The following is a 12,531-nucleotide window of genomic DNA, read 5'->3' as shown; positions in this document are numbered from 1 at the left end:
CCGCAGGAGTGTGAGGAGATTTCAAAGTGGCACATGGCAGAGTGGAAGCAATGGGAGGCCGTACAGGGACCCAGGTCACACTGTGGGACCAGCATCAGCGTGAACAGGCGGTACGGGGGCCCATGGCCGATTTGACCTCATTCATCCCATAGTCCTGCCGACTCACGAATAGCGTGGCCTCCTCAAAGGGCCTGAGCAAGCGCAGGTGTCACACATGAGCTGACAATGGCTGACATCTAAGTTACACAGGGAGTACCTTTATCCGCTTTTAACATCAGGAAATCTGTGATGGCCTTTAGCTGTTCGTAAAGGCGGTCTAACATATGTAGGGTTGAATTACACCTTGTTGCAACGTCACAGCATGAGGAGTCGGTACGGGGGCCCATGGCAGATTACATGTCTGGCAGCAGCAATGGGAGGCCCGTAATCTGCCAGCACCCTATGTCAAAAAATTTAACACACCAGCAGTGTGAAGAGACCTGAAAGTGGCACATGGCAGCAGAGTGTGGCGATGGAGACAGCAGCAATGGGAGGCCGTACAGGGACCCATGAGAGACTCTGGACTTGGCAGCAGCATGAGGAGGCGGTATATAGGGGCCCATGGCAGATTAGGGGCCTGGCAGCAGCTATGTGAGGCCCGTAATCTGCCTGCACCCTATGTCAAAAAATTTAACACACCAGCAGTGTGAAGAGACCTGAAAGTGGCACATGGCAGCAGAGTGTGGCGATGGAGACAGCAGCAATGGGAGGCCGTACAGGGACCCATGAGAGACTCTGGACTTGGCAGCAGCATGAGGAGGCGGTATATAGGGGCCCATGGCAGATTAGGGGCCTGGCAGCAGCTATGTGAGGCCCGTAATCTGCCTGCACCCTATGTCAAAAAATTAAACACACCAGCAGTGTGAAGAGACCTGAAAGTGGCACATGGCAGCAGAGTGTGGCGATGGAGACAGCAGCAATGGGAGGCCGTACAGGGACCCATGACAGACTCTGGACTTGGCAGCAGCATGAGGAGGCGGTATATAGGGGCCCATGGCAGATTAGGGGCCTGGCAGCAGCTATGTGAGGCCCGTAATCTGCCTGCACCCTATGTCAAAAAATTAAACACACCAGCAGTGTGAAGAGACCTGAAAGTGGCACATGGCAGAGTGTGGCGATGGAGACAGCAGCAATGGGAGGCCGTACAGGGACCCATGACAGACTCTAGACTTGGCAGCAGCATGAGGAGGCGGTATATAGGGGCCCATGGCAGATTAGGGGCCTGGCAGCAGCTATGTGAGGCCCGTAATCTGCCTGCACCCTATGTCAAAAAATTTAACACACCAGCAGTGTGAAGAGACCTGAAAGTGGCACATGGCAGCAGAGTGTGGCGATGGAGACAGCAGCAATGGGAGGCCGTACAGGGACCCATGAGAGACTCTGGACTTGGCAGCAGCATGAGGAGGCGGTATATAGGGGCCCATGGCAGATTAGGGGCCTGGCAGCAGCTATGTGAGGCCCGTAATCTGCCTGCACCCTATGTCAAAAAATTTAACACACCAGCAGTGTGAAGAGACCTGAAAGTGGCACATGGCAGCAGAGTGTGGCGATGGAGACAGCAGCAATGGGAGGCCGTACAGGGACCCATGACAGACTCTGGACTTGGCAGCAGCATGAGGAGGCGGTATATAGGGGCCCATGGCAGATTAGGGGCCTGGCAGCAGCTATGTGAGGCCCGTAATCTGCCTGCACCCTATGTCAAAAAATTTAACACACCAGCAGTGTGAAGAGACCTGAAAGTGGCACATGGCAGCAGAGTGTGGCGATGGAGACAGCAGCAATGGGAGGCCGTACAGGGACCCATGAGAGACTCTGGACCTAGCAGCAGCATGAGGAGGCGGTATATAGGGGCCTATGGCAGATTAGGGGCCTGGCAGCAGCTATAGGAGGCCCGTAATCTGCCAGCACCCTATGTCAAAAAATTAAACACACCAGCAGTGTGAGGAGACCTGAAAGTGGCACATGTTTGAGGCATGATTCATGGCGGATTTAGTCAGTTGTGTCAGGAACTGGTGGTTTGAAATCCAGACTAATCCACGCCTGATTCATTTTCACAAACGTGAGTCTCTCCACACTTTGGGTGGACAGTCGTGTCCTCCGCGGAGTTACAATACCTCCTGCCGCACTAAACACGCGCTCCGATGCCACGCTACTGGCCGGGCATGACAGCCTTTCAAGGGCAAATTCAGCTAGTTGGGGCCAAAGGTCAAGTTTCGTTGCCCAGTAGTCAAGGGGATTGTCTACCTCGGTTGGCAGGGTGCTGTCCAAGTAGGCCCAAGCCTGTTGTTTGAGCTCCTGCTCCAGGTCCACCTGATGCTGCTGCTGCTGCTGCGGCTGGTTAGTAGTTTCCTCACTGCGCTGGTGAAGAAAGCTACTCATCATCGACTGCAGACTGAGGCAGCCACTGCTGGTGGAGCTGCCACTGCTCCTACCACCCCACCCCTCCCCTGCTGCCATGCCAGCGGAACGCGAGCGCACAGGGCCCACAGTGTCTGAGGATGGACGTTGGCGCACAAAGGCAGAGACCAACTGACTACATAGGTGGTTTTTATAGTACGTAATTTTGGCCTCCCTCTCAGCAGGTGTGAAAAAGGCCACCATTTTGGACCGGTAGCGAGGGTCCAACAAGGTGGACAGCCAAAAGTCATCCCTCTGTCTGATGGTTATTATTCGGCTGTCGCTACGCAAGCAACCGAGCATGCTATGGGCCATTTGTGCCAAGGAATGCGAGGGACTCCCTGCCTCCATCTCCACAGCATACTGCCACGGTGCGTCTGGGTCCTCTGTCTCCTCCTCCTCCTCCTCTACCAGATGCTCCTGCTCCTCCACTCCTGTCCGCTGAGTGGAAAAACCACCCATTTCACTCAATAATTCCTGAGCACAAATGTCCTCCTCTACCTCCTCCTCTTCTTCCTGTCCTGCCCCCACAGGGGTCATGTGGCGTTGAGATCTGTGCGCCACGTCTACCGCACCCTGACCAGCCATTGTTAACAGCATTTGTTCCAGGACGTGCAACAGAGGAATGACGTCGTTCATCCCATAGTCCTGCCGACTCACGAATAGCGTGGCCTCCTCAAAGGGCCTGAGCAAGCGGCAGGTGTCACGCATGAGCTGCCAATGGCTGACATCTAAGTTACACAGGGGAGTACCTTTATCCGCTTGTAACATCAGGAAATCGGTGATGGCCTTTCGCTGCTCGTAAAGGCGGTCTAACATGTGTAGTGTTGAATTCCACCTTGTTGCAACGTCGCAGATCAGGCGATGCTGTGGAATTCCGTTCTGCCGCTGCAGCTCAATGAGGGTGTTCTTTGCGGTGTAGGAATGGCTGAAATGCATGCACAGTTTACGTGACATTTTAAGGATGTCTTGCAGTGGGATGGTGGATTTTAGGAACCGCTTGACAACCAGATTGAACACGTGAGCCATGCATGGCGCATGGCACAACCTTCCTTGACGCAGAGCAGACACCATGTTCTTTCCGTTGTCAGTCAACATGGTTCCGATTTTTAGTTTGCGCGGAGACAGCCATCTGTCGATTTCTCTGTTCATTACACTCAGCAGTTCCTCCCCTGTGTGACTACGTTCGCCAAGGCATACCAGGTGCAGCACAGCGTGACACCGTTGCGCCCTGCACATGTGATATGCCGGTCGGGTAATGGGACTTGGCACGGGGGTGGCGGCTGAGGACACGGCGGAAAAAGAGGTGGTAGAGGCGGACATGCTTGCTGGACCAAGGACGTGCAAACGTGGAGGCAAAAGCGTCGTGACCTGTCCAAGTTGCTGGTGCGGCTGTGCCGGCACCACGTTCACCCAGTGGGCCGTAAATGACATGTACTGTCCCTGACCGTAGTTACAGCTCCACACGTCGGCGCTGCCGTGCACTTTGGCAGAGACCGACATGCTCAAAGACTGGCCCACCATCTCTTCTACATGTGAATGCAGGGCTGGCACTGCCTTTTGGGCAAAGAAATGACGGCTTGGCACTCTCCACCGCGGCGCGGCACAAGCCATCATTTCTCGGAAAGGTGCTGAGTCCACCAGTTGGAAAGGGAGGGACTGCAGCACCAGCAACTTGGACAGGAGGACGTTCAGCTTTTACACCGTCGGGTGCGTGCTCGCAAACTGTTGTCTCTTGGATACGGATTCCAAGAAAGACTGTTGACGGAATCCGAGAAGAGGAGTAGCAGGAGAAGGAGCATCTGAACGAGCGGAAGATGCCAATGAGCGACAACTCCCCTCAGCAGAGGTGTTGGAGCCTTGACTGGCTGATAGAGGGCGATTGACGACGTCGGGTGACGGAGCAAGTAACGGAGCGGGTGATGGAGCGGGGGCTGGGGCAGGCAGAACCGCCGTATGTTTATCACGGTTTTCCCAGGCCACCGAATGGTGACGCTGCATATGCTGACGCAACGCTGTAGTCCCAACATGGGCCCCCTGGCCACGCTTGCATTTCTGGCCACATAGTCGACATACGGCTACGTTTACTTCCTCGGGCGGCTTGAGGAAAAATTGCCACACCACCGAGTAGGAAACTTTGCCCCCGCTACTCTTCACTGGCTGACTGCTACTTCCTCCGTGCGCACCGGCACCACTACTGGCCGTGGTGGTAGGCTGCAGTGGAGCTGGTGCTCTACTCCGTGGACGTTTGGCTCCACTGACACTGATGCGACCCTGCTGCTGTCTCCTGGGCAACCCACCGACTGTTTTGCTCGCTGCCAAGCTGCCACCCTCTTCTCCTGATGATGCGGAAGAAATTGCCTGATGACGACGAGGCTGCCAAGTGCGATCAACCTCCTCATCATCAAGTAGGGTCTCCGCCTCACTACTAGCCCCCTCGGCTGCGTCTGGGTCAGGAGACAGACCTGTCTCTAGACCGGCTACCGAGCCACTCTCCTCGCCAGTACTTGTTCGCTTGGCTGCTGAAAAGGCCGATGTCTCCCCCCGTTCCTGACCGCCCTCTGTTAGCTCTTCCTCACTGTACAGTGGGGCTGAGCCCACAGCATGCGATACTTCGCTTGGTGAGGGAACAGCAAAGGACAGGGGCAGGTAGAGGACACGTGATTTCAGTGGGCTTGGTCCCGGGCCATGCCAACTAACGGTTGTGTCTGACGTACCCACCGACCGTTGGCTGTAGGTGTCAGAGGTGACCTGGGAAGAGGAAGACGACCGAGCCAACCAATCAATGACGGCAGGGTTGTCGGTGGAGACACGACCGCTGGATGACACCGGGAGCACTGGCCTCTGGCTGCGAATACTGCTGCCTCGACCCCTTCCTCTGCTGCCACGTCTGCTCGCTCCTAAAACATTGCCTCCTCTGCCACTCCTCTGCATGTTGTCTGACATACTATTTAATTCAACGATTAGGTGTCCCTGAGTAACAATTCTCTGGCACTCAGTAACAATTCTGTCTGTCCCTGAGTATGAATTCTGTGGCCCTGAGTAACAATTCTGTGTCTGTGCGAGTAACAATTCTGTGTCTGTGCGAGTAACAATTCTGTGTCTGTGCGAGTAACAATTCTGTGTCTGTGCAAGTAACAATTTTGTGTCTGTGCGAGTAACAATTCTCTGGCACTCAGTAACAATTCTGTCTGTCCCTGAGTAACAATTCTCTGGCACTCAGTAACAATTCTGTCTGTCCCTGAGTATGAATTCTGTGGCCCTGAGTAACAATTCTGTGTCTGTGCGAGTAACAATTCTGTGTCTGTGCAAGTAACAATTTTGTGTCTGTGCGAGTAACAATTCTCTGGCACTCAGTAACAATTCTGTCTGTCCCTGAGTAACAATTCTCTGGCACTCAGTAACAATTCTGTCTGTCCCTGAGTAACAATTCTCTGGCACTCAGTAACAATTCTGTCTGTCCCTGAGTAACAATTCTGTCTGTCCCTGAGAATGAATTCTGTGGCCCTGAGTAAGAATTCTCTGGCACTCAGTAACAATTCTGTCTGTCCCTGAGTAACAATTCTCTGGCACTCAGTAACAATTCTGTCTGTCCCTGAGTAACAATTCTCTGGCACTCAGTAACAATTCTGTCTGTCCCTGAGTAACAATTCTCTGGCACTCAGTAACAATTCTGTCTGTCCCTGAGTATGAATTCTGTGGCCCTGAGTAACAATTCTGTGTCTGTGCGAGTAACAATTCTGTGTCTGTGCAAGTAACAATTTTGTGTCTGTGCGAGTAACAATTCTCTGGCACTCAGTAACAATTCTGTCTGTCCCTGAGTAACAATTCTCTGGCACTCAGTAACAATTCTGTCTGTCCCTGAGTAACAATTCTCTGGCACTCAGTAACAATTCTGTCTGTCCCTGAGTAACAATTCTCTGGCACTCAGTAACAATTCTGTGTCTGTGCGAGTAACAATTCTGTGTCTGTGCAAGTAACAATTTTGTGTCTGTGCGAGTAACAATTCTCTGGCACTCAGTAACAATTCTGTCTGTCCCTGAGTAACAATTCTCTGGCACTCAGTAACAATTCTGTCTGTCCCTGAGTAACAATTCTCTGGCACTCAGTAACAATTCTGTCTGTCCCTGAGTATGAATTCTGTGGCCCTGAGTAACAATTCTGTGTCTGTGCGAGTAACAATTCTGTGTCTGTGCAAGTAACAATTCTGTGTCTGTGCAAGTAACAATTTTGTGTCTGTGCGAGTAACAATTCTCTGGCACTCAGTAACAATTCTGTCTGTCCCTGAGTAACAATTCTCTGGCACTCAGTAACAATTCTGTCTGTCCCTGAGTATGAATTCTGTGGCCCTGAGTAACAATTCTGTGTCTGTGCGAGTAACAATTCTGTGTCTGTGCAAGTAACAATTTTGTGTCTGTGCAAGTAACAATTCTCTGGCACTCAGTAACAATTCTGTCTGTCCCTGAGTAACAATTCTCTGGCACTCAGTAACAATTCTGTCTGTCCCTGAGTAACAATTCTCTGGCACTCAGTAACAATTCTGTCTGTCCCTGAGTAACAATTCTGTGTCTGTGCGAGTAACAATTCTGTGTCTGTGCAAGTAACAATTTTGTGTCTGTGCGAGTAACAATTCTCTGGCACTCAGTAACAATTCTGTCTGTCCCTGAGTAACAATTCTCTGGCACTCAGTAACAATTCTGTCTGTCCCTGAGTAACAATTCTCTGGCACTCAGTAACAATTCTGTGTCTGTGCGAGTAACAATTCTGTGTCTGTGCAAGTAACAATTTTGTGTCTGTGCGAGTAACAATTCTCTGGCACTCAGTAACAATTCTGTCTGTCCCTGAGTAACAATTCTCTGGCACTCAGTAACAATTCTGTCTGTCCCTGAGTAACAATTCTCTGGCACTCAGTAACAATTCTGTCTGTCCCCGAGTATGAATTCTGTGGCCCTGAGTAACAATTCTGTGTCTGTGCGAGTAACAATTCTGTGTCTGTGCAAGTAACAATTTTGTGTCTGTGCGAGTAACAATTCTCTGGCACTCAGTAACAATTCTGTCTGTCCCTGAGTAACAATTCTCTGGCACTCAGTAACAATTCTGTCTGTCCCTGAGTAACAATTCTCTGGCACTCAGTAACAATTCTGTCTGTCCCTGAGTAACAATTCTCTGGCACTCAGTAACAATTCTGTCTGTCCCTGAGTAACAATTCTCTGGCACTCAGTAACAATTCTGTCTGTCCCTGAGTATGAATTCTGTGGCCCTGAGTAACAATTCTGTGTCTGTGCGAGTAACAATTCTGTGTCTGTGCAAGTAACAATTTTGTGTCTGTGCGAGTAACAATTCTCTGGCACTCAGTAACAATTCTGTCTGTCCCTGAGTAACAATTCTCTGGCACTCAGTAACAATTCTGTCTGTCCCTGAGTAACAATTCTCTGGCACTCAGTAACAATTCTGTCTGTCCCTGAGTAACAATTCTCTGGCACTCAGTAACAATTCTGTCTGTCCCTGAGTAACAATTCTGTCTGTCCCTGAGAATGAATTCTGTGGCCCTGAGTAAGAATTCTCTGGCACTCAGTAACAATTCTGTCTGTCCCTGAGTAACAATTCTCTGGCACTCAGTAACAATTCTGTCTGTCCCTGAGTAACAATTCTCTGGCACTCAGTAACAATTCTGTCTGTCCCTGAGTAACAATTCTGTCTGTCCCTGAGAATGAATTCTGTGGCCCCGAGTAAGAATTCTCTGGCACTCAGTAACAATTCTGTCTGTCCCTGAGTAACAATTCTCTGGCACTCAGTAACAATTCTGTCTGTCCCTGAGTAACAATTCTCTGGCACTCAGTAACAATTCTGTCTGTCCCTGAGTAACAATTCTCTGGCACTCAGTAACAATTCTGTCTGTCCCTGAGTAACAATTCTCTGGCACTCAGTAACAATTCTGTCTGTCCCTGAGTATGAATTCTGTGGCCCTGAGTAACAATTCTGTGTCTGTGCGAGTAACAATTCTGTGTCTGTGCAAGTAACAATTTTGTGTCTGTGCGAGTAACAATTCTCTGGCACTCAGTAACAATTCTGTCTGTCCCTGAGTAACAATTCTCTGGCACTCAGTAACAATTCTGTCTGTCCCTGAGTAACAATTCTCTGGCACTCAGTAACAATTCTGTCTGTCCCTGAGTAACAATTCTCTGGCACTCAGTAACAATTCTGTCTGTCCCTGAGTAAGAATTCTGTCTGTCCCTGAGAATGAATTCTGTGGCCCTGAGTAAGAATTCTCTGGCACTCAGTAACAATTCTGTCTGTCCCTGAGTAACAATTCTCTGGCACTCAGTAACAATTCTGTCTGTCCCTGAGTAACAATTCTCTGGCACTCAGTAACAATTCTGTCTGTCCCTGAGTAACAATTCTGTCTGTCCCTGAGAATGAATTCTGTGGCCCCGAGTAAGAATTCTCTGGCACTCAGTAACAATTCTGTCTGTGCCTGAGTAACAATTCTCTGGCACTCAGTAACAATTCTGTCTGTCCCTGAGTAAAAATTCTGTGGCCCTAATAACGTTTCTGTGGCCCTAAGTAACAATTCTCTGGCACTGAGTGAAAATTCTGTCTGTCCCTGAGTATGAATTCTGTGGCCCTAACTAGCGTTTCTTTGTCCCTAAATAACGATTCTGTGGCCCTCATTAACAAGTCTGTGTCCCTGAGTAATGGTTCTCTGTCCCTAAGTAACTTCTCTCTGTCCCCAATTCTCGTTTCTGTGGCCCTAACTCTGTCCCTGTCCCTAGTACAGAGCGGTCTGCCTCTGTTCAATGACTGCAGGCAAATGAAGATTTCCAAAATGGCCGCTATATATACCTCGACCATTACACAGTGCTGGCTGGCTGGCTGCTGATTGGCTGATGCGATCACATGTCGTTGAGGAATGCATTATGGGGCAGCGCGCCTTGTCTGCGCGCCTTCCCCGACATCCCCGCTCCGTCGCCGCACATGTCAGCCGCCATTTTCGGAAAAATTTCGATTCGCGCGTCCGAATTAGGCTGTTTTTCGGATTCGGCACGAATCGAAATTTTTCCGATATTCGACTCGAATTCCACTTCGGATACTTCGATTCGCTCATCTCTAAAAATAAGTATTGAACACGTCACCATTTTTCTCAGTAAACATATTCATAGGTGCTGTTGACAAGAAATTTCTACCACATGTCGGTAACAACCCATGCAATCCAAACATACAAAGAAACCAAAACAAATAGGTTCAGAAATTACGTTATGTGTAATAAAATGGAATGAAACAGGAAAAAAGTATTCAAACACACTAACTGAAATTAATTTAATACTTTGTACAAAATCCTTTGTTGATAATGACAACTTCAAGATGCCTCCTGTTGATGTCAGTAGCAGTAATTATGCCCCATTGTTGGTGGGAGGAAAGGAAAAGTGTCTTTTATCAGTGGGAGGAAAAGTGCCCCGAGGGCCAGACAGAGGCAAGAAAAGGGCCACATCCAGCCCCCGGGCAGCAAACTTTAAATGAGCTTCAACATGTTTTTTCTTCAGCAATGAAGTTTTGCGTGGTGAGCATGCTGCCTACAGTCCATAACAGCTGAGTGCATTACTTATTGTTTTCTTTGAAACAATATTACCTGCTAAGTCCCAGTCTTCCTGAAGCTCTCCACAAGTGGCCCTTGGACAACTCTTCTAATAATTCTTTTTACTCCTCTGTCAGAAATTTTGTGAAAAGAACATGATCGTGGCCGCTTATGGTGAAATTATGTTCTTTCCACCTCCGGATTAAGGCCCCAACAGTGCTCACTGGAACATTCAGAAGTTTAGAAATCCTTTTGTAACCAATGCCATCAGTATGTTTTGCAACAATAAGGTTGTGAAAGTCTTGAGAGAGCGCTTTGCTTTTACCCATCATGAGATATTTCTTATGTAACACCTTTTATGTGGTAATGAGACACCTTTTTACAGGCCATCAGTTGAAACTGAACTAGATGATATTAATTTGCACTGACAATGAGCAGTATTGCTTTCTAATTACGGATGGATTTCAGCTGGTGTCTTGGTTTTCCATGCCTTTTTGCACCTCCCTTTCTTTATGTGTTCAATACTTTTTCCCTGTGTCATTCCATTTTATTACATATAACTCAATTTCTGAACTTTCTTTGTATGTATGGATTGCATGGGTTGTTACCAACATGTGGTGAAGGATTCACATATGCAGTACTTTAAGTACAAGATACCTTTAATATGTCCATATGTAAAACCTCTAGATTTTAGACCAACTGATTGTACCATCTCTACAGCTGTAAACCAGATATGGCAGGATTAACAAGACACCATCACGTGACCATAACTACAAGAGGAATTAAGGACTACATACGTCAGGCCATCCTCATTGTCGGGGTGGTAATGTCTCTGGACAGCATGCTCATCATCAGAAAGCTCATCAGTATTTCCCTCTTCTCCAATCAGCGGCTTCATCACTTCCATTTCTGTGAAACAAATAAAAGACAAAAGCAAAGTGACTAGAGAGAATTAACCAGTGTAAACATGCAATTCCTTATATGATTATATGTTAAAGGCTGGGAATTTCCATATAGAAAGCTCAAATCTCAGAAACAATGAAATTCAAAACTAGAAACAAAACCTGGATGACCTGGATGACCCAGTTGCTCCTTCCATAAAATGGTTAGAATTTGACATTAGGAAACCAGAACTTAAATCAAAGTGCACCCATGAAGATCAAAATACAAGAGCTACCACTAATTTGTTTTTAAAGGCGACCGTCACTGACTCGAAAAAAGCATGCAGAAAAGTTGTCCCAAAAAAAACTAAACCCTAACTGATTAACAGTTAGCTTTCTGAAGCTTTGCATACCCTAAACAGTTAGTCTTTGTATATAAAAAAAACTTGCTTTTACCTTATTTTCATCATAGGGTACACTTACACAAGCAGTTTTAACCGAGCCCAGGCAGGGATCACCCCCTTGGTCCAATTCAATTGTGTGAGTGCTTCGAACCACTCAGGGAACAGTTAGGTGTAGAGGTAGTCCCGGGCAAAGTTCACTTGTGGTCTTGTAGGGTTCACTTCAGTGTGAGGGCAAACCATACCTGAGCACACAACCCTTTATAGATGACGGAGCATAGAAGCACGGTTCACTGTGGTCTGGTTGGCAGAGGTGATGACGTAAATGTGCCCAGTGTAAAGCCTAGTGCACACTATCAGTTTTTTTTTTTTTTTTTCTTTCAACATAGCGACAGAGTTCTGATCAGATGCCGATCGTCAGACCTTTTTCTGTCATGCCCCTTTGACAGAAGCCGACCGTATAGTAGGCTTCTGTCGGACCAGCTGCCATACCCAAGAGGACACATGTTGGCTGGTTTCTATTGAACTGGTCGATACTGCCCGAAACCCGGCCCGTGTGTATGGGGCTTTACTGTAGACCAGTGAGGGAGTGGGAACAAATGAAGGTTTCCTGAGGGTGCCAACCATGGACTATGCCTGCAGAACCAGTCCCACCCCACTGTGTGATCTTGCGCATGTGCAGTGGGGAGGATTCTGTGACTCCTCAGGAAGTCATAGTCACCAGTCATAACCAAAAAAGCAGTGCTGGAGACCCACGGCGGTAAAAAGAACCATCTGTGGGAAAACAGCGCTGGACCCCAAGCACTGGTAAGTACCTCATTTCAAAAGTATTTGCATCTGCTGACTTTAAATTAAAAAAAATAGTGAAGTTCCTCCTTTCCCTCTCCTAGATTGTAAGCTCCAAGGAGCAGGGCCCTCCTTTCCCTCTTGTATTGAACTGTATTGTTGCTGTATTGTCTCCCGTTATATTGTAAAGCGCTGAGCAAACTGTTGGCGCTATATAAATCCTGTATTATAATAATAATAATAATGTTAAAGCTTCCATGAGATTTACTGACTGGGTCTACATACACTTTCAGACGACACTGGTTGTAAGCTTGTTCCAGGTTAGTGACTCAAAAGGTATTCGTAGAAGGAGATCGATGACAGCCCCACATACTGCACTGTGGACTGCCTGTTCATAGTATAAGGGTTAATTTTTTTTAAAACGCTTACACGCCTCACACACACAGGAAGTTTG

General features: G+C 48.2%; 1 protein-coding gene across 1 annotated transcript in view; it reads right to left on the bottom strand.

The window, feature by feature from the left end:
• The window catches only part of SLC36A4 (solute carrier family 36 member 4), a 415,009-nt gene that overhangs the window by 339,788 nt on the left and 62,690 nt on the right, over positions 1-12,531 (bottom strand). Inside the window, exon 2 of the mRNA XM_089656501.1 lies at positions 10,807-10,918. Coding sequence (XP_089512627.1) covers positions 10,807-10,918 — 112 coding nt within the window. The remainder of the gene's footprint in view (positions 1-10,806; positions 10,919-12,531) is intronic.

This window comes from Staurois parvus, unplaced genomic scaffold (genome assembly GCF_062004578.1).
Source record: "Staurois parvus isolate SC_StPar_1 unplaced genomic scaffold, SC_StPar_1.0 ptg000027l, whole genome shotgun sequence".
Classification (NCBI taxonomy): domain Eukaryota; kingdom Metazoa; phylum Chordata; class Amphibia; order Anura; family Ranidae; genus Staurois; species Staurois parvus.
This window is presented reverse-complemented; position numbering and strand designations above follow the sequence as displayed.